The sequence below is a fragment of the Fringilla coelebs genome (assembly GCF_963513975.1).
Source record: "Fringilla coelebs genome assembly, chromosome: 1".
Lineage (NCBI taxonomy): Eukaryota > Metazoa > Chordata > Aves > Passeriformes > Fringillidae > Fringilla > Fringilla coelebs.
The window spans coordinates 105,293,048-105,320,586 of NC_140028.1; the positions used below are offsets into that span (position 1 = coordinate 105,293,048).

A 27,539-nucleotide genomic window follows, 5' to 3' on the forward strand; every position below is an offset into this window, starting at 1 on the left:
TCTTGACTCAGAGACTCCAAAGCAGAAGTATGACATATCACAGAGCTACTGCTTGGGCATACAGTAAAGATTTGATTGGTTTGTTTCATCAATTCTTGAACTCCACAGCAAGTCTTATTCCAGTAAGTATTAGAAATAAGCTAATTCAATTTAAAGTGCAATTCTCCTTTAAGAGTCAAGTGATCTCTACTTTTATACATAATTCTTGCAGAAAAACAGTCACAAGAAGAAACAGAAACATGATGACAGCACTCTACACTTTTTGGTTATTCAGCAAGTTCACACAAAATATTAGCACTCACCAAAAAATAATATTCTGGTTCATATAGTTGTGAAAATGTTCCACTGATTCTGAAATGCTTCTGACATTTCTCGCTATGAAATACATAGGCAGAGCAGCAGCTCTCCAAGTGTAAAACACCCTCCTTCATTTCTAGAGGCTGTGTATTCAGTGCCAACACCACTGACATTCTAACATCAATATTATTTCCTAGCACTTGAACTTGAGGACAAAGAATTATAAAATGGAAAATTCAAGTGCTTTTTGAGTTTAGTAACTTAATCAAAAGTTCTGAGATTCAAAAGCTGGTCTAGGTCATGGCCCCTCTCTGGGCTGTAATTTTCTCCCATGGGATTTCTTTAAAATTGCATCCAATAAAAATATTAAAAACCACATGCAATAGAGCATCTGACACTTCCTCTGGGCGACCTTTCCACAGCCAACAAATTGTTTTTCCTCAAGTTGGGATTTTCATTTAATTTCATCCCACTGCCTATTCTCATGGAAGCAAGGAGAAAAGGTCACAGCGAGGGCAAGAGATGGAAAAACCCAACCAACCAAACAAAACAATTGCTAAACTACACTGAAAAAGTATGTTGATGAAAGGGAAACTGTCAAGGCAAGGGTTAACTTTAGTCACAATTTCCAAGCTTTTTCTTCTCCATCAGCATGGAAAAGTCACAGATGCACATGGATGTCTCCAGGAGGGAAAAAATTCAATATGGAAAAATGACTGAGTTACCACTCCATAATTATGATTTTGGGAAAAGCAAAGCACCCTTAGAACTGCTTAACTTCCTACTTCCCAGAGGAGGAAGAAAACCTCTTTGAGATTTGTTACTATTTGAATCTTGAAAAGGTATAAGCCATATCTTTCACCTTCTAAAAACAAATGAAACCTACATAGTACATAGCACCACCTTCTTGTAACAGAAACATCACACCATCTATTACCCTGAAAAACCAATGAAAGATGCCACCAAGGGAGATATCATGAAACATCAGATTTAGACACTAAGGGTTTGTATTCCCTCAAAACCTAATAAATACAGTATCTGGCTCTTTATTTAATATATCCTACAGCTAAACATTTTATTTACTTTTTATTCTTCCTTCTCTGTGGCTAGAAGGAATTAGTGAAAAGACTCTTTAAAGAATTAGTATAAGACGTGTATGCAGACAGCTATTTTGAAAACATTACAAACACAAAACTCCTGGAGAATATCATACAAAAAGGATGAGCGAAGACTCACCACTAGTGTGAGTCCCAGAAGCAAACATTTGTAAAAGATGTAAAAGCCCAATCAGTACTTAAAGAAAAAGAATAGACACCTTCCAGATTTTATCTAGTCCCCACTGCTTTCAATAGAGAGACTGCCAAGTAACATCAGAGGAGGTGAATGTGAATTTGATCTCAGTCCTTCAGAATCTCAGAATCAAAAAAAAGGCATGGCAATAGCCACCAACAGCTACACATTAAATTCCCAATTCATTTAGAAAAGAAAACATAAATGATTTGTTAATCAATAAAAAAGAAGACAAAATGAGCTTGAAAGATTTCATGTGCCCTCATCAACAACTTCCTTTCGGCGCTGGGCCCGGAAATGGCGCTCGATGTTTATTGTCACTTCCCTCTGCAGATTCCTGCTGTTGGTTTTCCCGGCTGTTCTGATCCAGGGGTGCTGAAGTACCTGACGTGCTGTGTAGCGCTTCTGGGGATCCACTATCAACAGCCTGGTGATGAGGTCTTTTGCTGCTGTTATGGAAGAAAGCAAAGGAGAGAGGGGTGAAGCACAGTGGTGTGCAACATGCTCTATGTGCAATCCTGTGCAATGTGCTCTAGCACGACCCTGCTTGAGCAGGGTGTTTGAAACACATCACGTACCGTGATCACTTCTAACCTTACCCATTCTGTGCTGGTGACAGTTACACACACACAGAATGCCCTTCTTACTTTTTTGATTAGTTTTACCATGGTTTTTGTAACTATCCCCAGGAGTTATTCTAACAACTGCAGTTAGAGTTAGTGACAGAAAATATTAAATCTCCATGACTGATGTCATTCTCCCCTTCAGAAACAGAGGAGAAAGTGAAGAGAATTTAATCTCCAAAGTGTGCTGGAGGCATTGGGCTAAGTGTTCACATTCATAGGAATGAGCGCTGGATATCTTATCTCTTATGAGGCATAAATGTTGTAAAATGCTGTGGAACAAGTCCTTTTAAAAACTGTACAGGGATTAAAGGAGTTCTAGGGTTTCTGATTTTGAAGAGTGCACAAAAGACACTGTACTAGCCTGTGAGAAAGAAAAAACTACTACGTGCAGACCCCACTGTCAACAGGAAATTGACACTGTGTTCTGCAGGGCAAAGATTTCATTCTCAGCTTTTGAGATTTTTTATAACATCTTTGCAATCTAACATAGCCCTTGAAATTATTTTGACACCTTTTTCTGCAGAGATGCATAAACAAGATGAGAAAAATCCTTGCTTTTGCTTACAAAGGAAGAAATTGAGGACTCCATTAAAGCATTCTGAACTAATATGCAGAAACACAGCCATTTATAGTACCAGAGCACTAAATTCACATTTAAAGCACAGATTCTCATAGGAGAGACCCATAAAACACCCCAAGTTGATCAAGCTCACTGCCCGGAAAAAAGGGAAGAAGACTGCCACTTCTCAGATCTACTGTAAGTGCAGAATCTTACCTGAAGAAATATTGTCCCAGTAAGGGGATAGGAACTCGTAGTGACCCAGCTGTATGATCTGAAACAGCTCCTCTTGATCACGGTCCTGACTGCGGAAAGGGGGAAAACCACAGAGCAGGATGTAAAGGATCACACCAGCTGCCCACATGTCTACTTCGAGGCCATAGCCTAAGGAAGAAGGGACAAACCATGTCTTGTTTTAGAAAGAAAACTCACAACTGCAAGGGAACTGTTTCTTGGAAACAGAATGAAAAAGAAACACAGAATCTCTGCTCAGTTCCTCAAAAAGAGGAGGTGAGCAAAAGAATGAGTGGCTGGTACACCATGCTTACAAAGCTGCCTGTTATTAGCTACAGCTCTCACAGAGTCTCTCTTTCCCAAAACATGTTTCACAAACACTGTCTCACAAGGCCAGTTTCAACTGGAGACTAATTGAGAAAACAGGGCACGTATTTCTAAAATAGTCATCCTCAGATTCCCTTCAAAAAAGAACTAAGAGTGCCAAGTTTCCATTGAAATTGGATATAACTGGAGATGTGCAACCCAGCTCCACAGAACAAAAGCCAGAAATAGATTTGAGTCACCAACAAAACTGACTTCTTTCCAGGTCTGAATCTTTTTGGAGATGAAATCTTCAAAATTCCTTGTGATGCAAAGCATGTTTTGAAATGTTAAATAATTATAACATACACATTCACAATGATTTTGTATCATCAGGGGATTTGGAAAGTTGTTTGGATTACAGTAATGAAATGGAGCTGGCTACTCTTACGTTGTGACATGAACTTTTGGTCATTTGCCTCCCTTCAGCTGCTATTATTATCTATGACATTTTATGGCTTGTCTGCTTGGAAGTCAGTGATATATTAGCACAATCACTAATAATGCAAATATAACTGATGTTATGGTCGTGTTTGTTAAAAACTAAGAGGTTTCCTTTCCCAAATTACACTGCTAGCCAACCTCCTACCCTGAAAAGATATTTCAGTAGGTTGAAACATTCTGGACTACTTCCATTATTAGAAAGTTCAGCATAATTGAAGGATTTATGAGAAATTAAAAATATATACACTCACCCTTCTCAGCAAGTATTTCAGGAGCAACATACGTTGGTGTTCCACAGACAGTAAATATGGGTTTTGTAACCTGCTTAGCAAGGCCGAAATCTGCCAGTTTCAGTGTAGTAGATTTATCTGCATTGTGCTGAACCTATATCCAAACAAAATACATATATATGTTTAGTGCACATGCATTTTAAAACAACAAAATATAAAGGAAGCAGAAAATTAAACAGGAGGAAGTTCTAATAATAGTACTAATAATGGAAACAGTCTTCAGAACACAGCTCTTTTCCCCCATACACTAAGAGGGTGCATTTATTTAAGAGGATAAGCAATTATGGAAGAAAGAAAACTTTGCTCTACAAACTCTGGCACACTGCAATTTCCAAGAAATTAATAGAAAAAAATAGAAAAAAATAACCGAGAGTCAATTAGATACTATTATTTTCTCTTGAGAAAACAAACTGTTATTTTTCCCTGGGAAAGCAAAGAAGAATGCTGTGGATTTAAATGTATGAGCCCATGTAAACTACTGATTTTGTTTTTTAGCTCCAGATAGCAACTAAGTACCCCACAACTGCTCAGTCACTCATCCCCCATCTGCCCACAGTGGGATGGAAAGGAGAACCCAAAAACCAGTGGGTTGAGATAAGAAAAATTTAATAATTGAAATTATTAGGTATAATAATAATAATAATTTATTAAAGTATAATAATAACAGTAGGAATGTCAACAACTAATAATAATGAGAAGGGGAAACAGGGAGAGAGGGCAAGAGCAAGAGAAAGGAATAAAACCCAAGAAAAACAAATGCTGCACGATACCATTGCTCACTGCCCACTGACCCCCACCCCAGCCCATCCCCCAGCACAACCCAGCAACTCCTGGCCAACTCTCCTCAGTTTATTTACTGAGCATGATGTTCCATGGCATGGAGTATGCTTTTGGGTCGGCTGCCCTGGCCATGCTCCCTCCCAACTTTTGGTTGGCTCTGCTACCTGGCAGAGCATGGGACACTGAGAATTCCTTGACTAGGGATAAGCAGTGCTGAGCAACAACCAAAACATCAGTGTGTTATCAATGTTATCCTCATACTAAATCTAAAGTACAGCACTGCACCAGCTAAAACCAGGACACATGGAAAGTGTATCTCCATCATACTGATCTAACAACAAAACAGAAACCAATAAAAGCTTTACGTTCTTTCCAAATTACTCTGCTACTCTACCTGCTGCCCTGAAACTAAGTTATTAATGGTCACCACACAGCAAGAGTTATAGAAATAGGTTCATGCAGAATGACCTTCCAATTGGGCCTTTTCAGCAGTTCTCATCTCCTACATTCACCTGGCAAGTAGTCAAAACACCTTCTCCAATTCTAATTTTGTATGCACTGGTCTTTAGCGTTACTTTATAATGCAGTTAATGAAGGGTTATTTTAAGAAATGAGATGTTAATGACATAGACAGTGGGTTTGAGCACACCCTCAGCAAGCTGGCAAGCAACACCAGGCTGAGTGATGAGTTTGACATGTCTGGAGGATGGGATGTCATCCTGAACAAGCACCTGCAAAGCTCAAGAAGGTTGAGCCTCGTGAGGTTCAGCAAGGACAGGTGCAGGATCCTACACCTGAGCTGGGGCAATCCCTGGTATCAATACAGACTGGGTTATGGATTGAGAGCAGCCCTGAGAAGAGCAATTTTGGGTAGCTGGTGGATGAAAAACTGGAATGAGCTGGCAATGTGCAGTTGCAGTCCAGAAAGCCAACCATATCCTGGGCTGCATCCAAAGCAGTGTTGCCAGCAGGGCAAGGGAGGGGATTCTGTCCCTCTGCTCTGCTCTGGTGAGACGCCACACATCCAGCTCTGGGGTCCCAGCACAGGAAAGACATGGACCTGTTGCAGTAAGTCCAGGGGAGGGCTGGGAAAGAGGGATGGAGCGCCCCTCCTGTGAGGAAAGGCTGCAAGAGTTGTGGTTGTTCAGCCTGTAGAAAAGAAGGTTCCAGACACACCTTACTGTGGCCTTTCAATAATTAAAGGTGGCTTAAAAGTAAGATGGGGACAGGCTTTCTAGCAGGGCCTGCAGCAATAAGACAAGGGGCAGTAACTTTAAACTGAAGGAGAGCAGATTTGGACTAGATACTAAAAAGAAATATTTTATGATGAGGGTAGCAAAACACCAGAACAGAGGTGGTAGGTACTCTATCCCTGGGAACACTCCAAGTCAGGCTGGACAGGGCTCTGAGCAACCTATTCTAGTTGAGATGTCCCTGCTCATTACAGGGGCTTGGGCCAGATGACCTTTAAAGGTCTCTTCCAACTCAAGCTGTTCTAAGATTCCATATTCAAAGGCAAAGTCATAAACAATGAAGCAGTATAATTAATTAATCAGTATGCTTAATACTAGTGACTGACACTCAAATATTCTTTGAGAGGTAAAAAAAGTCATTAATTTCCTTTAAATGAAAAATTGTTTGTCCCTGGAACTATGGGGAACAGATCAGCAGCTAAAATGTCTACAAAAAAGGCAAGTAAACCTGGACTTGGTTTTGAATGGACAAACTGGAATACAATGTGACAGGTATACTCCATGCTTTAATATCTTATACTTCACCATCCTGAATTAAGAAAGCTTTCTTAATTCAGGATGGTCTCTATTACCAGATAACTAAAGGCACAGATGTGACAACATTTGCTCTTATACATTACAGTTGACTAATTCCCATTAATCATCTTTATGGGAAACTCTAAGCACACATCCAATTCTGATTAAGCAAAATGGGTTCAGTCCCAACTTCGGTGGGTTTTTTTCTTTTCTTCTTTGTAAGAGACAAAAAATATTGCATCACAAAATAATACAGTGAAGTCAACTAATCCCTTTTTTTTAAAAGAATGCACAAAACTGGGAGGAGTGACGGATGCCCCAGAATGTTATGTGGCCATTTAGAAGGATCTCAACAGACCTGAGAGACAGGCAGGGCAAAACTATTTGAAATTTAGCAAAGACAAGTGCAGGCTCCAAAACTTGGGCAGGAATAACCCATGCATCAGTACAGGCTGGGAGCTGACCAGCTGGAAAGCAGCTCTGCAGAGAAGGAGCTGGGGGTCCCAGGGAACAAGAAGTTTTCCATGAACTAGCAGTGCCCTTGTGTACTCCTCTAGTCTTGATTAAGCAAAATATTTTGGTGGGGTTTTCTTGCTGCTCTTCCATGAAAAAAATATTTTTCAGTATGAAACTGAAAATAAAGTTTACTACAACCAGGCAGTCAAAACTTCTGCAAGAAGAAGCTAAAATGTCACAGCCATTTTCTCTATTATATTAGGAAACTATGTGACAATCTTTTGTTATCATGCACTGTGGACACAAACTGACAAAAATGACAAAAAAATTAGAAAAGTAACACTTGCTTTGTAGAACAACATCTATCTACAGAATTTATATTCTACCAATAGGGGTAATAGTAGTAAGATGTTACAAAAATTCACAATTGAAATGCTCAATTTTATATGCAATACAAAAATATGAGTATAAATTTATTTTCCTATTCTATATATTTTTTTTAAATTATATAAGAAAAGCATGTCACATGGAATTTCAACTACCCTGCATGCTACTGTACTAAGACAAACAATACTGAAATGTTTATATATATTTTTAGAAAACAGGAAGGTGGTGGGAAGGGTGGAGAACACAATGGTCTTAACCCCAGTCCCAAAATCTTCAGGAGGTTTCTTGCTTTGTAAAATGCACTTTCTCAGGATGCCAGACTACTAATCTCCCATTACAGCACAAGGTGGCAACACAGCACCATCTGTTCTTTCAGGACAAAACCACTGAGCTTCCACTTTACTTAACAAGGGAGCAGGTAGGAACAGTGGGCACGGTGGGTATATTTTCACAACTTTGTGACAATCACATCAGAGACAGCATGTAGCCTGTCAGCAAGCCTGAAAACCTCACCCCAGAACTTCTCAGCAGCTTCACTAACTTCACTAACACTGTGCTCAGAACAACTCAGTCAGCTCAGAGAATTCCCTTCACCCCCAACTTCCTACTGTCCGGTCTACTTTTCCATCAGCTGGCATCACTTGAGCATGCAAGTGTGCTTCACTGTAGAAACAAAAGCTTAGATTCTTTTTTATCATTCCCAAGGCCAGACTACTTCCTCATAGAAGTATTACAGAAATGCACAACCTGCTCAAGAGAAATCAAACTTCTGAAATCCACAGTATGTATTCCATGCAATGATGAGAACAAAGCAAAAATAGTGCTGCCTGCCTTTAGACTTGAGGTAAGAAGGACCAGTACACTTCATACACTTGCTACAGACAGCCAACTTAGGCCATAGAAATACAGCATCTGGTGGCCTTGGACTAAAGGCAGTCAAGTCAATTGCACACTACTTACTCAAATACAGAGGACATGTCAGAATATTAGAATATTGCCTGAGGATTTCTAGCTATGCCAGCCATACAACCAGAAGATTATAAGGGCAAATTCATCTTCAAAGGGGAGAAAAAAAAAAAACAAACCCGAACTTTTTCCTTCTGTCCTGTCTGTGGATGACTCCCAGTACCTAATGGTCTTGTTTGATTTCATATTTACCTTGTGAAATCCATCAGCATGTTTAGATAATGATTTAAGACATTAATAGTTCTCTGTATGCACATGTGTACGGTAGCAGAGATTCTTCTTATGGACATCATGAAAGCCAGTTAGCCCATGTGACATTTTGTATATGGGAAACAGAGCTTAAAAAAAATTACTGCTTACACATTTGAGTTTCAGACATCCCTTCCTGCTAGCTAGAAGAATCTCTATAAAAAATCTTACAGAAAATTCTGGAAGTTATGACAGGTAAGTGGTTAAACAGGAGTTTGACTCACATGCACTCAGGAAACTGGCAGTGCTTTGTATATATGTAAATAGTGTTGGAAAATGGACAGTCCTTTGTATATACATAAATAGTGTCACAAAGTTGAAGGGCAGAAAGGTTATACTTGAAGTTCTCACATATACACGAAAACTTGAGAGACAGAAAAAGGTGCAGGGGGGCAATTTCAAATGGATAAAAAATTATAACATTTATGAAGTTGAGTGTTGAAGAATTAGCACATTAGCATGTGAGGGAAATGTACAATGAGATGAGTACACAATGACAAATACAGGCCTCTCCCTTCCCCCTAAAAAGGGGTGACTTTACGTCTTTTACAGCTACAACATGGAAAAGCAACACCACATTTTGGGCATTAATTTCTCACTCACGAGTGAAGAAATGCCAGCAGCTGTAGAATTAAACAGTCCCTTAACTAAAAACCTTGCCAGCAAATCTTCCTTCATGAGGTAGCATGAAAGAAGTGACTGGCTTCATTTGTGAGACCAAACACACCACATTGCCCATCCTTGGCAGCAAAGGTTTTCTTGCTGAACACCTAGTCCTAGATGAGGTGATGCTGTTAGCAGATGGGAGGGAGTCATAGCAGCTGTCTTCACACCAGCTGTCAAACAGATTTTGTTTCTGTAGCGCAAGTCACCACCCTTCTGCCTCACAGCTATGCTGCGAGAAGCCTGATCAATGTGGGCAGACACGGTAGTGAAAGAGGGAGGGGAAAAAGCAGAAAGGATGATAGTGGCCTGGCACAGAAGTTTATAACCAGAGGACAGTTCCATAAGAGAAACTGAAATGCAGTGAACCAACAGCTACACCAGGTTTCCAACTTTCTCTTGTGCCAATAATTTTACAATTTTCTAGACATCAAAGTATATTTCTATCTTTTCTTTTGTGGGGACAGAAACTGTTTTCCTTCTTTCCCTGACTGCTTATTTTCATGAAACTTAGGGAAATATTTTTTCCCAGATTGCTGCTTCTTGTCATCTCTTATGACAGTGAATATGTTTAAAAGTCATTAGGAACAGGGTTAGACTCTCATACAAAGCAGGTTCAGAAAAGACATACATATTTCCTTAGTAAAATAGACCAAGGATCCTTACTCTTCCACTTCCCATTTTCTTGAAGGGGAAAAACAGTAGATAATGATTACAAGATCACCTGACCAAAAGAAGACCCAAAGTATGACAAACAAGTCAACAGCCTAAAAGTACCTACATATATTTTGACCTTTGTGTACAAAGTCTAGGTACACTAATTCAGATTTAAACATCCTGTAAAAAGAGGCATCCCACAAACAGGGACATCTCTGCAAGATGCTGGAACTTGAAGCACTTTGCTTCATCTCCTGATGCTCCTGCTCCATCAACAGCCAATGAACCCATGAAATTGCTTCAATGCTGTTTGTTACTATTCAGCACTGGCTGATGGTAAGAGTAGTGGCAGCTCTCCTTCCAACTTTGTTGCCTCAGGCACTCTAAGGAGACAGAGGCAGCACACTAAAAAGACAGAAACCCCAGAATCTTGCTCAAATGGCCTGTCTTTATAGGAAAATTTATTGCTTTTCAAAAGTATATTTTGTGTACATGGTATCTAATACTGGTGTGCACAGAAAATTAACAGCAAGTTGAAACTAGAACAGGTAAAATTTTATTTCCTGCAGTGTTTAGGTAACACAGTTCTTGCATGACAGAATACCTATAGTCTGGGAGCTGCTCTGTCCTTGAAAATTGTATTCTGACTTTCAGAAGGGGCAACATGATTATTTCAGAGCTACACAATGCTGCCACTGCCCAGCATTCTCTGTTTTGCAGTTCTGTGAACTAAATGTGAAAACAACCGGAACAGACCTTTATCTTGCCCTTCTTTGCTTATCTACATCACTGTGATGATTATGTATTAGGGAGGGAAATGAAGCATCAGATCTCAGGTGTTTCACTGAGCACTAGCTTATTTTCAGCAAATAGGAAAGAGCAGGACCAGGTTCATAATGAAAAATCAGCTTCTGGAAAAAGCCATGCAGTTCTATGTGAAGTTTTGTTCAACTTTGTGCAAATGAAACACAAAGTCTGGGCCTACAAGCCCACTTCTTCCTGCAAACCAGCCAGTTGCATTCACTGCATTCAGAACTGCATTCATTCTTTTATTTACACAGAGATCACACACAAAGATTTACATTACACACCAAAGATTTTCATTAAACTAAGCAGGATTCATAGCAGGACCTAATAAAGATGCTATTGCTTAGTTTAAAGGTTTGGGAGCAAACTGTTCCAGCTTAGCCTTGTGCAGCCTCTGCATTATCCTTGAGGCTACACTGCTGCTTTTCTCCAGAAATTAACACTGATCCCTGTGCAAAATTAATTCTCTTAAAAGCACTGAATGGCCCATAGGACTAAATAATCTTTTTTGTTTGTTTGTTGTTTTTATTTTTGTTTGGCTTGAATTTCCAAAAAGCTGATAAAATCCAATTTGTTAGAGACTGGCAAATACTTGCTATTAATTTGTTTATCAGGAGATTTGGAACCTTAATACAAAAGTGTAACACACACTTAGCAAGGCAGAGTTGTTTACTGTTACAGTCCACAATGTGAAGTTCTACAATTGAGAAGTGTCAATACCACAAACATTTCTATGCATATTCACACATGTCAATAACTCTATTGACTTCAGTGCTGGATGCAAAGAATGCAGCCTCAGAAATGGGATGGAAACAAGAATTTTTCTCTTTGGCATGAAGTTACTATTTGAGCTGACTTTAATGCTTTATTCACCAAAACATTTTACTGTCAGATTATTTCAATCAACTGCATAATATTTCTGCTTCTAAGCAAAGAAATTGCCACAAGATGGAAATAACTATATTAGAGGACTAGCACACTAGTCTGCAAGATATACAAATGCAGTGGACAAAAAGTCCAACAAATAAGATAATTTAGCAATTTTAATAACCTTTAGTCTGCAAGGAAGATGCTTTATGATTCATCCTTGGACACCTAAAAGTCAGATCCTAAGTAACAGGTTTGATTTCTGAAAAATACAAATGCTCACTACCCCTGAACATCTGATGATTTTTACTTTAATTCTTTTCTTACAACCACTGCTATCTGCAATGCTCAGCAGATCTACGTAAAGCAAACTGCAATTGTAATTCCACTCCAAAATTGTTACCCATTTTTTCAAATAGTCCTGCCACAGCACATTATTTTTGTATGGGATTTGCTTAAAACAATTCAAAGAACTGTAATTGGAAGGAAAATCAATTCCTGCACAAATGCAAATGTTTGACGATACTTACCAAGAGATTCTCTGGTTTGAGGTCCCTGTGGACAATGTTCTTGCTGTGAATATAAACCAGGGCTTCACACAGGTCAGTGATCATGACAGCAGCATCATGCTCTGTGAACTTCACACTTTCTATGATTGCATCAAATAAGTCCCCTCCTGGGACATACTCCAAGATTAAGTAGATCTCAGCTTCTGTCTCATACACCTCAATTAAGCTTACTATATTGGGATGAGAGAGACTCCGAATAATGAGGATTTCACTTTCCATCATGTCCTCCTTCCCCATCAGCTTGGATTTATCAACAATTTTCATTGCATAGATCTGATTGGAGTCACAGTGGCGACATTCCTTCACCACTGCAAAGTTCCCATCCCCAATAGTTCTGCCAATCTCATAGTGTTTTTCCACATCAGTTCTGCTTTTAATGGCATGCCTCCGGCTTGTGCTTTCCAATCCCTGAGTTTTGTTGTCTTCTTTATTCAGTCTGCGCTCCCCTGTTTTTTCTCGTCGAGTCATGTCACTCTCTCTACATGTGCCATTCCCCTCTCTTCTGGCAGTTTCCTCTTTAGCCCTTTGTCCCTCTCTGCCCTCTCTATGTGTTTTAGACATTTTCTCAGCATCCCTCAGAGTGTCTTTCTTTAGCCAACCACTTTGGTTCGTTCCACAGCTACTTCCATTATCTTCCTTCACTTCATGAGATAGCTGGAGCCCTTCTACAGCATTCTTCCTGATTTTTACTACTTCCTTCCCGTGGTTTTCATGCTTCTCCATATCCCTTTCTTTCTCAATGTTCCTCTTTTGCTTCTCCAGCCCCTCATTAACAATCCTATGTAGCGGCTTCCACATTCTCCTACCGCAATTATCTTTCCAGCCAACTTCCTCACCCTCCAGACAGGTGTCAGGAGACTTTCGGCTGTTCCTGACTTTTGTATTCCTTTCTACGTGGTACTTCTGACACATGCCTGTGTTCAAGTCTCTATTCTCAAATGAGGCTTCAGCCTGCCTTTCCCTCCGTAACTTTTCTCTGGCCTGCCTTTCCTGTTCGCATTTCTCACACCTCGGCACCTCCTCAGAACTCTCTTCTAAGCCTTCCTCAGAACTCCTCTCATGCTTAAGGTACCTTTCACTTTCCCGTGTTTTCCTAGAAGGCTTCACTCCATGCTCACCACCCCAGCTCTCTCTAGTCCACTTTTTTTTGGTTCTCATTTTTTCCTCTTGCTTTGTCTTGGCTTGACTTTTTCCTTCATGTCCAGCTACCAGCTGGGAAGACAAGCCATCGCTGCAATTCTTGGCCGTTTCTGTCTCATCAAAGCCACTGTCTACTTTCGAGGCCTTGTCATACAGCCTGCTCTTCAGTTTTTGGGACGGCTCCTCATTCGTCTGAATGGCAGCACTGGCAGCATAAGGATTTTCAGGATAAAGTTCTTGTAATACCACCTCCAGGTCCTTCAAAGTGAGGGGCTCCTTCCCCATAGCAATGAACGCATCACCTTCCCTGAAGAACTCAGAAACACTTCGGATCTCTCTGCCTCTCAGATTGTACAGCTTTCTCACACGGTCATTCTTCCAACGAGGAAATCCCAGAGCTTCTGAAATATCAGCCATCAGCTGCTCAAAGGTCTGGACTGATCTCCTGTTGAGAAGCAAGGTTATCCTCCGGAGCGTGCGTCCCCCGGGTTTCACCACTGTAATTATCCTTGGCTTCACAGGACTGTGCTCTGAATGTATCGTGTGAAAACCATTGTGGGGACTGAAAAATGAGGACCTGTGGCTGCTTTCACCCAAACATGGTTTTTCATAGTTTCCACGACCAACAGGAGGACAAGTCCCATGCAGTTTCCTCTCTTTGACTTTTGAGCCTGCGTTGCGTGGCAAATGGTCCAATAGGCCTTGGCGTCCTAAGGCAAACAAAAAGCAGGAATATTTATCATTTTGCATCATGAGACCTCTTGCAGCAATAGTTTTCTATGTGTCAGTGCATGTGACCTCAGAGAGTAAGGGTAGGTGACTTCAAGGTTTAAAAAGAACTTTTAACTACCACTAAGGAGTATCTCCACGTAGTTGTAACTCCAACATTTTTGTGAGAAAATCTAAATTCATTTTTTGACAGGGGAATGTCATTAAAAAAATAATAATATTGAAGAGAAATAGGTATTTCTTCTAAATCCTCACATCTTTCAGAAATCCTCAAAGAATAGCAGAATTGCATCCAGATTGTTTAGTGTTCTTTTATTAATACATCTCCCATAAACTCACTCAATTCCTTTCTGAACCCAATTGCAATTTTGGCCTCTGTAAACCCTGTGGCTACAAGTTGCAAAATTTCACTGCATGAAGTAAGATAAACTAATTACTTGTGTTTTAAAATTACTACCAGATGGCACTCTGTATGCAACCTTACATTTTTATAAATAATTATCTCCTCTTCATTTTCCCTGGACCTTCTATAACAAGTTAAATAAATTCTTTTTAGAAAACCTTACTTTTGCTATAATTTTTACTGTAATTTTATAGGTCATCTAACAGCAATGCAATTGAATCTTTTGCCTTAAAGAAAGGCCATCTTATTTTGGTTTGATAATTGGAGTCATGGTTTTCAATATTTTGGGTTGACTTTTTTAGTCTAAAAATTATGTGAAGTCACACAAAGTTCTGAGTATTCTCTGGGGACATTGACATTTCATCTTAGAACATCATCGAAGAAAATGGCACCATTTGTTACGCATAATTGCGAAACAGAAGAACTGAAAACATAACATATGGTTATGGACAAACCAAGCTATAACACAATTCCCTGCCTATCAACAATAAGCTCATGTCCCCCAAAAGTATTCTGAGCTGCTGTACTTGTTAGGATTAAAACCTGCTTACAATGCATTTATTTTCAGCCTCAAGAAATGTACTTTCAGAATGAGACTGCAGAGCATTTCCACCTCCATTTAATAGCCTTGCTCTTCAGCTCGGAACAAACATTCAATATATACGAGCTAACACGACCAGGATGGTTAACGAATCATTACAAGGAAATTTCTGTACACCAATAGCTTATCCCCCAGAAAATCAGGTCCATTTTCATAATTACTGTGATTTCGTAGTCACGGCGCAATGACCAAATCCTCAAAGGAAAATCTGCACATATCAGCATTTCTCTTGGTGTCAGGCTCATGCCTACTACATTCTGGGCTTCAAGTGTGAGAAGCCATTTTGGGTATTCCATGCTACATATTTTTCTTTGTCCTTTCCATCAAGGTATAATAGAGTGAAGAAGAAATACACCTCCTTTCCTAGAACAACAAACAAAAGGGAAAACTGCAGAAGTGCTGCAGCAGAGCATCCACTTGCTCTGCCTCAAAAAATACCAAATAGGCCAGGGCATGAGTGTGGAAAGCACAGGAGGAGACACAGCTATAGAATCCACTCTGCTGTTGCCTCTGCTTGATGCAGGATGATGGACACTTCTTGGTTGTAATACTCTCACCAGCTAAGCACTGTGTGCCCCCCAGCATGTCCCTTAACTCTTGCTTCATTTTCTTCCCCTGCCAAATGAGATAGATGTTTCTTCTGCAAACAAATATTACAAAGAAGCCCAGCTGCCAGCATGCTGATTGAAGACGTAAGCATTATATAAGAGCTACGTGTGACTAATGCTTGGTGGTTGTACAGGTTATTTCTGTCTTCATTCTGCTTTTTAAGGATGATCTCTTGTTATCAAAAGATGACTACGTATGTGCTAGTGATTTCTCAACATTCACGTATTTACACTCCACCCAGAATAAAGCTTGCTGTGAATGGAGGGGAAAAAAAATCAGCTGTAATAACAGTTCTCTGAAATCTAAATCAACTCCACAACATGTTAGTTACCAGGAACTGAGGAAGCTCTGAATTTAATCAACATTTCCAGGTTCTTGCGTACCCACTGTCATCAAAGCTTTATCTTGCTTATGGGAACCGGAGTGACATTTTTATGCTTATAGTCTTGGTACAACAAAAAAACAGTGGTGCACCAAAAATTACTTTTCCCACAGATTATGTTCCTCCTGGTTATGCTGCTATTATCATATCTTTCTATAAACCATTGATTTTAAGTGCTTGGTTGTAGTGTTGATTGTTTCAATTACCCAGGCATCAATTATGTTTCCTTTCTTCACTAAATTGGCAAAGCCTTAAGGAGAAGACAAGCTTATTTTTTTAATTCTGTAACTAATGGAATAAGAGCAGTTTTATGTCATTATTAAGAACAATACAGGAATGTTTTGTTCTTTCTAAAGTAACTTGATTCCTAGCCAGAAACACTTTGACAAAAGCCACAAGTTGATATATAACAATGTATCTTATAAGAGTACAATTGCATATTCTTCTGTGATGAGAAAGGAAATAACTGCTTAAATCAGTGCATGAAAGAATCTTCTAATATTTTCCAAGAAAAGGGGAAGTGTCAAATTTTGTCAAAGTGGTGGTCATAATGACTATATATTACATACAATTAAAAATTCACTTCAGTTGCCTGTTACAACTATTTCAGTCATAATTTCTGTTATTTTCCAGTTATGCTATATTTAACTGATACACAAGAAGCAAGCCTCAATCTGTCAGGAAAGTGCATATGCTTAAAGCGGTAACAAGCATTTCTAGAAAGCCTTCAAAGGTCACACACATACCCAAATCCTATAGCTACAATTTATATTGCTTCAAAATCTTGTTTCCATATTTATATACAAGTGGGAGAAGGAGGAAGAGGGAGGTGGTATGAGAAACACACTTCAGTGAGTTCAAGCACTGGCAAATTATACCTCTGTGAATAAAATGCGCTTTTTCTTTTGCTGTCCTTCTGAGAGCTAATGATTATTAAATATAAATATTCCTTAGAAATGTTAAGGTGTATCGATGAGTGTGCCTGGTTTTATGTGTATACACATCTATCCATATATTCTGGTGTATTATGGATTATCAGTGGTGCAGCATGGCCAAGGAGGATGCTGAGGCTGCTGCTGTGGACGGGCAGGGCCGAGGCAGCACAGCCGGTCAAGGGCACCCTGCACAACACCTAAACTGTGCACATGGGCACAGGAAAACACAAACTAGAACCCATGGAGCAATACAGAGCTCCACATAATGAAGACATGATGGTCTTGTAGGGCAAACACTGACACCAACTCTCTAGAGAAACATAAAGGATGGAACAAACTGGGATTTGGGGGCTCAAACATGTAGCAGAAACAAGAAATTTAGCACCTATGACCAAAGCACAGATGGTCCCTACAGAGAAAATGTGTCCCCCTGCAGGGAGCACAGCTTCTGTGACTCATTTTTAAAATTTACAAATCATTTGTGATCATCTCAGTCCATCCCACTGTGGGGGTGGGGAGGGTGGGAAAACACGGGGAGAAATCACAAAAATTCCTCTAGAAGACATTTCCTTGGAGTGTTTTGGATCATATTCTGGACATAGAGTAAAATTAAATGAATTCTGAAGACTTAAGCTCAGAAGAAGTTGTGTATACAGAGCATCAACATCTATATCTTAAGGAATTGCCTGGCTATACCAGCTAAAACAGCAGAGTAACAGGGTTTGCCAGAGGTCACCCACTGCAACCAAATATGCATTGCTGCCATTTATCTTTCAGAACTTACCCCTTCCCTTGGCCAGCCCATAAGCTTTTGTTCATTAATTAAAATATTGCCACTCAGCTTGCATTCTTCTTGGCTCTCCTGCTGGAGAGCACAGTTTCAGTAATTAACTGAATGGTTCACCATTCTGCTATAAAGTCACAGGTTGAAGGGGAATTAAATTTTTACAAGGAGTTTTACAACACAAAACAGAAGGCAGCAGTGAAAAAGGATCTAGGCATGGCATTGCTGTGAACAAGATGGTGTTATCTGAGCCCTCCAATTTTTTTAGAAGGCTTCCACTTACAAAAGCAATTATGAAAATGCCCCAAAACAATAGCAGCAACTAAACTTGCACATGACAGAAACCATGTGTCTGTGGGCTATTTTGATACACTGGTCTCAATACAGGATAAACAAAATACTGTTTAAGTGGGCAGAGAAAGGACAGCAGTACAAATGCCTGTTTTTTCCTTAGGAAAATTCCTGCTGAGGGCATGTAAAACAAAGACCATAGGAGGAGAAAAAGAGAATGATCTTACTTGGTACAGAAAACATTTGATTCATTTCACAGTACTAACAAGTATCTTCAAGTACTTGAGTGTGAAGAATGCCTCTGGCACTGAAGTTGGAGCAGCCGAGTACATAGCTCACACAGGTTACCAGTGTGCAGCAGCAGTCAGCTCCAGGATGCAATCCAAGTCCTCTAGAAATGTGCCATCTTGATCTCCTCTCCTTGCTGTTAATTATTTAAAGTTGCAACTTCCAGGGCTAGTACATACTGTTAGCGCCCAAGACTGAAGCAGTAATGTGGCAAGTCTTAGTTCACTAGATCAGATGTACAGAAACAAAACATGATCACAGGCATCCTTTTACAGCAAGTAAATTTTACATTATCTACAGCCCCACTGTTGGAAACACTACTGGTGAACTCTTCTCTGAAGAGCCATACCCTCTCTTTCCTCTCCTGCCATGTTTTACATCATTTTAGGACAGAGATTTTGTTTGAGTCAGGACTGGTGGTTGTTTCAGCAACAACACTGCAGGCAGACACACTGCATCAGTTTTGACCAGATAAAACCCTGAGTAGAAAGTCAAATTTCATAAGGGCTGGATCAAGACAGCGTCAAATGTCTTGTTACTGTTGCTGTTCGCTGGACAGTTGCTGTTAGTTCCAGCCTGTGCAAGCTACAAATGCTCACTCAGCTCAGAGGTATGGAATTGAAAATGGAAAAGGAAACCTAGCAAAGAACTGGCCTGTGAGGATAAGAACAAAGAGGAATTGTGATAGACTGAAGAGAAGGAAGCCAATAGTGCTATAGTCAGGTACTGTCTGACACACAGCAGTTCCTACAAACTTTTATACCTGCTGATAGCAATTCCCCTGGCCTTTACTGACACAGTTGAAACAGATGGAGACTGTAATAGGGAAGCAGTAAAACATGGGAATAAGAGTGGATCAAGAAGTCAGGTAGAATGCCAAACTTAGACAAAGAGATGGGACTGGAAGTCAGCAATAGAACTATCCTTACATGGTCTGCTCCTTTGCAGTTCTCAACAAAGAACATCTATCCACTTTTGTTGTCACTTGTCATATTAGCTTACATTGATTTATATTTTTTTTAAATAACAGGAAGAACTACATACACAGAAAGAGGGGAATACATTAAAAGAACATTAGCAAGGTCCTCAGTAAGAAAGGAGAAAATTAAGGGTTTTCACTCACATCCTGCATTGCATCAAAAGCAGCAAGGCCAGCAAGCAAAGGGAGGTAGTTGTCCCCTACTTTTCCATTCTCATGAGACCTGGAGTGCTGCACACAGCTCTGGGGCCCTTGACACATAAAGGATGTGGACCTGCTGGAGCAACTCCAGTGGAGGGCATGATGGTGATCTAAGGGCTGGAGCACCCCTCCTGTGAAGACAGAGTTGGGGATGTTCAGTCTGGAGAAGGCAGCAGCTCTGGGAATATCTTAGAATGGCCTTTTAGTACCAAAAGGGATCTAGGAGAGAGCTGTAGAAAGATTTTTACAAGGACATGGAGTGATAGGACAAGGGGGAATGGCCTTAAACTGAAAGAGGAGAGACTTAGAATAGATATGAGGAAGAAATTTTTACTGTGAGAGTGGTGATACAGGTTTATCACCAAAGCTTTGGGTGTCCCATCACTGGAAGTGTTCAAGATGGGGCTCTGAGCAAGCTGGGGGCAGTATAAGGTTCCCCTGCCTGTAGCAGAGGGCTTGGAACTTAGATGATCTAGGGGTGACTTCCAACCCAAATAATTTGTTTTGTGAATTCACTTCCTCCTTGCATACAAGACAGTTTAGATACATACACAGTTTTTCTTATGCCCACCCCAGGGCACTGGACCCTCTTTTTCAGGTAAACTGGATTAAGGACTGTATTGTAGAGAAATACATATAACCAGAAGAGGTGAAAAGTTTGTGAAAAAATAGAGGAAGATCAGTTTCTCTAGTTCTGAAGAACTAGATTTTGTCTCAAACAATTCCATTGAGTTTCAAAGCAATCAACTTAATCTATACTTTCCAGAGAGGATCAGAGTCTGGAAGCCAAAACAACATTCTGAGACCTGGTCCACAATCCTGCTCAGTGCTCACAGCTTCAAGGGCATATACTGGAAGAGGTACTTCAGACCACAAGATAATATAACACAACACATAGATAAAGTCATCCCAAAATTCAGGACCTGGGCATCTCAAGTTGCTTTCTTGCCCAGGTTAAAGTACTTTTGACTTAATTTTCTGCACCTTGGCTGCCACTGAATGCAGTACAAGCCTTCCCTTTGGAGGTATCACAGATAGGCTGATTCATAATTGTTACTGTAGAAATAACCATGACAGAAAAGCCCAGAAGCTAATAAGCCTGTATTAACAGCAGGGCTCAAAAAACACACAGTAGGAGGCATGAAGAGCCAGGGTAAACAGTGGAGTAGAGGCTCATTAGGAAAGCTTTGTCCATCACATACACTGATGGAGACAGAGTCCCTGGGGATAAAAAAAACCAGCATCTGATAATGCAATAATGCATATATCTTAATGCACAGGAACACGGGTTGGGGGAACAGCCGTTCTAATCAATAGTCATAAAAGCTTGACTTTGTAACCTGAATAATATTAGATTTTAACTACCTGGCCTCATAGAAATAGATTTTTTAATACATTGAAGAAATACATCAAATAAGCCTTACATGATTTGATGGTAAGGCAGTTATAAACTATACTACGCAACAAAATATTATCGTAAAGCATATGGTATTATAACCATGATTTACAAAACAAAATAAAAGAAGCACAATGCAATAAAAGAACAAAATTTTTAAAAGTCTTTTTAGACTACTAAAATGTATTTTATTCAACTATGTTAACTGAATTTGAAAACAAAAAAAACAAACAAAAAACAAAACAAAAAAAAAAGCACAACCAAACTCATCATGGTATTTGCATTCATTCTTATCTGCATTAACTACTAGAGCAGAAGGAAAACAAAACCCTGTTCAATATAATTTATCAGCTGGATTCTGTCAAAACCAATTTTAATACTAAAACAATGAACAAAAAAAGGGGGGAAGAGGGATCAGTTTAATTTCTATAACATCCTTTCTACTACCCTAATGGGCCTTTCCAGTCATACTCATGCCAGCACTTCCATGTCTGATATGCACCTGTATAGCGGAGATCAATCACTTGACCCAGTCTAACCCAGTTTGTAGAAATGAAAATCACTCAGCAGTTCAGTGTTCTAAGTTCACTGAAGAAAAATTAATTTGGGCTCACATACAAAAAGAAAAAAAAATCAGAATAATATCCCTATCTCATAAATATACAGTCTTAGCCTTAAAAGATCATATAAAATTAGTGTGATGGGATTCCAAGTTCTTTATCTTTCACAATTTCACATCAAGCATGCTTAAATTCGCATGCAATATTATTTTTCCTTTAACTGTCAGCCCTGCAAACTCAGCTATGTGTCAAGTTGGGTTCCTTCTGTCCCACACGTCACCAACAGAACTAAAGTTTCTCCCGGCCAAATGTGTCTGCTCCCATTAGGTGAGTTTCCAAAGTGTCAGCTGCACAGAGGGAAAATGTTCTTAGTGGCTACACCTGGACTGCAGAACCATAGGAGAAATGCACCTCTGGACCCACTCTCAGGGCTCATGAGGGCAAGCAAGAAGGCTTCAAAACTTTACATTGTACACCTTATCTTCAGCACATCTGCTTTTTATTTTAAGAACAAATATACACTGTGTTATGCAAACTGCAAACCAGAGATCCCCAAATCTTTCAGTCCCATAAGTGTCTGTTCTCATTCTTCCCAAGTCTCTCAGAAAGAAGTGAGACTACTCTCTTCCCCCAGGCCGTTTATCTCACTCCCTTTTCGGGACACAGACCTCAGAGTTAATGGGAGACCCTAGAGGACAAAGAGCACCAGAGCAGCTAAAATCAGGCAGACGTTGTAGCAAAGAAGTTCCTAAGAAGAGAAGTACTGTCTAGAATGACAGTCTGATGGAAAAACTTTGCAGCTGGCTGGACTTCAGCAGAGGGAGGGAGCCTGAGGGATGCCCACATTGGAAAACCCTCCCTTGTGGCTAGGGGAGCTCTGGACTTTTCCATTCTGAGGATGGATGGTGCCTCTGTGACACCCTCAGCCCCAGTGTGAGTGTCATCCCACAGCAAAACACTTGTGGGAGGCTCAGCATGCCACAACATGTGACCATATTTACTGTATGAGAATCACGATGGATAAGTGACATTTAGCAACCACCTTTCCTTATTTCTCCTCAAAGATAAACTTAGAGTTGGCTTTGCCTTATTCCCCCCGCACCCCCTTCTCCTTCACTAAACGTTCAGAGCCCCTTTGCAGTCTGTGCCAGTGTTCTCCTGTCAAGCTCCTCCAAGAAGGGAGCAGCAGGGACTGGACTGCTGCAGGGGTTGCTCTCTGTGTTCCACTCCTCCTTCCAACCTTGCAACTATGCTCGGGCAAAAATTATCTTCCCAGGTGCTTATCTTCTTCCCCTGCAGGCCCACAACCACCCCACTGTACCACTGCAGGTTTTCTAAATCAAGCCATTTGTAATTAAAAAATAAAATATTTACAGCAAACACAGATGGTTACTGCCATGTGTTAGTGTTAAACTGAGCTGAATCACACCCAGAGAAACAGATGAAGGTAAAGATTGCATGGAGACTGGTAATGACTCACAAGTGCCATCATATTTACTTTTTTTTGGAGCAGAACCCCACTTTCATTATCTTCTTTCTGACATTTTAAGGGTAGCAAATTAAAAAGCGAGCATAAAGAGAAGTCTTGTAGAGAAGTATACAGATGCATAATCTGTAAAGAACTACGTGAAATGTAAGACTGCACATGAAATGAATCAGTGCCTTTGGAGGTGTGAGGCTTGGTTTAAGCTGCATAAAACCAAAAAAAGAATATTATGAAACTGCTCATTTATTTAATTTCTTTCAAAGATGACAGGCTGTGTATTTTATTGGGAACAGCCATGGCTGCTTTATGCAGTTCTCCTGCTTTAGGGTCTGCCCCAGTAACCAGGGAGTCACCTCTGCAGCCCAGAACTTTCCATCAAGGATCTTTCAGGAGAGGTATAGAACTGACAGAGGGAAACAAAAACATCTGGCAAAGCCCTCCATGTGCTTCTTAAAGCTCACTGTACAGGGAGCTCTTGACTGTTGATGCTCTTGACTCCTGAAGTACCATATATTTCAAATTAATTATTCATGTTTCATTACAAAGTAAGCTTTCAACTGCTTTTTAGTCCTGTTAGCCAACAATGCCTCAGTCAAAGGAGCAGGATTCTGTTTCTTCTTGTGGGAGACATTATTCGCAATGCTTCCTAAATCTCAACTTGATGACTAATCGGTTGCAACTGAGCAAACCCAGTGAAAATAAGAGCCTGCAGAGGTGTCACTGAGAGTTTAATTAAGCTTCCAGATCCTTTACTACCAATAACCTCGTTGCATAACTAAAGGAAAGACCCGCCAGAGTCTGATTCTCCATCTGGTTTGCAAAAGGGGAAATCACACAGAAGTTTTCTTGGTAAATATAGCACATTTAAGAGATGTTAACTCACATACAAAAGCAGATTTCCCAGCCCCATTATTACAGAACCACTTTTTCAAAAGAGATTCATATACTGAAGTCAACTTTGCAAAACCAATTGTTTCATGGGACTTATAAAGGAAGATGGGTTTCTCAGGGAAAACTGTAAGCCAGCACTAATTAGACTCAAAAGCACGATGACAAGCAGATCATGATTTTCACATCACCAGACATTTCCCAGAATTTCCATTAACTACATTATTTGGAGTGATGAGAAAACTAAAACCTGGAGAATACTTGCAGGCTAGCACTATTGATGGAGTGGGAGATGGTGTTTTCAGAATGTCTGCTGAGAGCTTCCTCCACGAATATGTGGCATAATTGTTTTGCATTGTTACAATAATTAGACTGTGTAAACAATGCTAGCAACAGAGACGATGGTAAACATGCCTGACTTTCATTTGCAGTGAAAGCCAGCTACTGGTAGGTAAGATGGGCAATGTGCAAGCATTACCAAAGCTCCAAATTTGCATCAGAATCAATCAGGGCAGTAACTCCCAATCTTTCCTCATTGTTTCCACAATCTAGTGAATGCTCGAAAAGGACAGAGCCCATACCCTGAAATTGAGAAAAACATGGAAAACAGTATACTGTTATGAAGAGAAATGTCACATTCACCTCTTCAACTACCATATTTTCAGCTCTGATCCAAGTTGCATTGAAGCTAATTAAAAGTTTCACATTAGCTTCAGTGAGATCTGAGGCAGCTGAAATCACCATACTGTTATGATTCTAATTATATTTACAAAAAAGATTCTAATTTTATTTACAAGAAAATCTATGTAACACTAATTTCAAATGTTGTTAAATGTCAAGGAATCATTAATGTAAAGGAAATGAGAAAATCAGTGACAGAAACCAACTCAACTTGCCCTAGAGCTGTTGGAAGAGAAGGAAGGACCACGAACCTCCCTTATTTTTACAAAACTATAGTTGTTTCTGCAGAAGACAAACCAAGCGAGGTAATCCTGGAAATGGGGAAATGAATCCCACACAACTTCCCTTAGTCACCACACACTCTAAGTCCAGCTGGTGCCAAAATCGTGACGCTTTGCGGAACATGACCAGAAAAAGCAGCAGTGAAAACAGATACAAAGCTAGTAGTGACACTACCAGATAAAGATACATTCAAAAGTCAGGCTGGTGTGCCCAAGGTAATTAACTTGAGTATTAAAAAAAACCCAATCTAGACAAGGTAACTTAAGCATCACTCAAATTCAGAGGTTTGAACAGCTGCCACTAACTTGAATTAAACCAAGTTATCTTATCTTTGCTGACAGTTTGAGTGCAATTAGCCAATTCAGGATAATAAGCCACAGATGGAGATTTATCAGAAGCTAACTCCCAGCTGATGTGCCCGAACATCCTACAAAAATTTTCATGGGAAAGGTCATGCTATTTCAGAAGATCCATGCTCATTATACTACAAGAAAGGGACTCATTCAGCAGGATCAGTTTTACCTGGAGAGCTGAAGGGTGGCATCCTGAAATATAAAATTCGGTTACCTCTTGAGAAGAGCATGAGTTGCTATAATAACTGCACTTTTCTACTACATAAAGCAGCTGTAACATGTTTTGTAAGCTTCATTTCACTTCCTGACTGTTTCGGGAGTCTGCTGAGTTCTCAACATTTCAAAGTGTCAAAACTGCATTCAGATCATAGAAAAAAAACCACAAGAAGTGTCAAGACAAAAAAAGAGGGGCTAGAAGAAAAGGAAACAAGGAGGTGGGAAGACAGTATATATTGTATATATGCACATTTTCATGTCTCTATAAAATTAATATCAAAAGCATGCATAACAAATTATCAGGTACAAGGATAAACTCTCAGTTTATACCCTCACACAGGATGGGTTTCAATCTTAATGCTCAGAGGAAGGAGCTAGAAACTTTTTACACTATTGCAAGGCATTGGGATTTTTTGTTGGTTTTGGGTTTGTCCTTTTTTGAAAAAGAAAACCTTTTAGTACTCAGTACAGCAAAAGTTTCAGTTTATGGGGCTTGTCTCAAATACTGCATCTCACAACCTGAAAACTGCTCCATTAGCTCAAACCAGTGGCCCGTCCAGTCCTGCTGACATTGCATACTGAATGTACCCTGAGGAAGGCAAAAAATAATGCAGCACAGGGAAAAGTTAAGGAGTAGTTCTCCTATAAATATCAGCTCAGTTATTAAACAGAAGCAAACACAGCTGATATAACTACAGAAGGCAGGGGATGCAAGGGCACAGCCAGCATTCTTCCCAATAGAGGTCTGGCTACCACATGTCACAGCATCTCCATCTGACACAAGAGCCCTTCCCACTCTGAGCCTCTGCCTGTAACCCGTGTACCTCCAGCCGTTGTGATTTCCCAGCTGTGGGAAGATTCATCAGCCTCAAGTGTGTTTTAACACACAGTTGTGCAATGGTTTAAAACCCTTACACTGCATTCTATTCACTTTTCTTTGCAGAGCCATCAGTGTGCTCTGAGTAGCCCACAAGCATTCGCTCCCAGTGAAGTACTCTCATGCCGACTATTAAGAGCGCAAGTTACTTCAAATCCTCAATTTCCATGGGAGCACAGATGACACCGTGCCTGCCTTTCCGAGCGGCAAACGCTGAGTTCGCGCTCAGCCTGCACAGCTTGCCCCGGTACCGGCGGGTGCCGCGGTGTGGCTCAGCCTCGGGCAGGGGCCCGGGCGGCGGGACCCGCGCCCTGCGCAGGGACCGGCTCTCCGCGCTGCGGCAGCCCCCTGCTCTGCTTCCCACAGCAACCCACTCCCAGCGAGTCCACTTCGCTAGTCTCCCCTACAACACAAACCTGTGGGGGCGAAGGGGCTCCTCTTTAATCCAAAATACAGGCAATTAAAGGAGCACGGTAAAATAACCACCCCAACTCCGGACCTTCGGGGGCCTCTCTCCCCTCCCAAAGCCCTTCGGCCGAGAGGCATCGTACCTTCCTTCCTCCGTCAGTCTCCAGCCCTATTTTCCAGCCCAAACGCCCGCGAAAGCTTTTTCCGCTCCCCGCAAGGACCTGGGCAGGAACTTTCGCGGCCGCCGCCCCGCGTCCCCCTCAGCCGGGGCGCCGCGCCGCCAGCTCGCCCCCTCCTCCCGAAACGAGCCCCAGCTGGCGGCCTGTCCGAGCAGGGTCCTGCTGGGGCGGTGCGGGGGCTGCCCGCGGGGAAGGGGCGAGGGAAGGGGCTGAGGGAAGGGGCACTCACCCTGGCAGTGGCAGCAGGCGCCCGCCGCGGGATGGAGCGGGGGCGGCGCGGCGGCCGGCATGGTGCGGGGGCTCGGCTCGGCTCCGGCCAGGGGCTGCCCGCACAGCACAGCACCGCACGCTCCCTCCGCGCCACCTCCCGTTTGCGAGGGCAGTCAGGGAGCGGGAGGGAGCGAGGGAAGGAGGGGACCCGGCGGGGAGGCGGCGCCGCGCACCGGCCACACCGGCGGTCACACCCCCGCACCCCTTCCCGGGCTGCCCGCCCTCCCCGGGGCTGCCCCGCCGGCGGCACCGCCCCGCCGCCTCAGCGCCCGCCCGCCCCCGCAGCGCTGCTCGCCCGCCTCCCGCCTTTCCCAGCGCCCGGCTCGGC

General features: G+C 41.2%; 1 protein-coding gene across 1 annotated transcript; it reads right to left on the bottom strand.

The window, feature by feature from the left end:
* Positions 1 to 886: 886 nt before the first annotated feature.
* On the bottom strand, positions 887 to 27,231 carry DCLK3 (doublecortin like kinase 3; the record flags this gene model as incomplete). The annotated part of the gene is made up of 5 exons (XM_084219550.1): positions 887 to 2,036; positions 2,989 to 3,156; positions 4,065 to 4,197; positions 12,235 to 14,123; positions 27,171 to 27,231. The coding sequence occupies 5 exons, from the start codon at positions 27,229 to 27,231 to the stop codon at positions 1,840 to 1,842; spliced, it is 2,448 nt and encodes an 815-aa protein (XP_084075676.1). The 3' UTR covers positions 887 to 1,839.
* Positions 27,232 to 27,539: the final 308 nt, after the last annotated feature.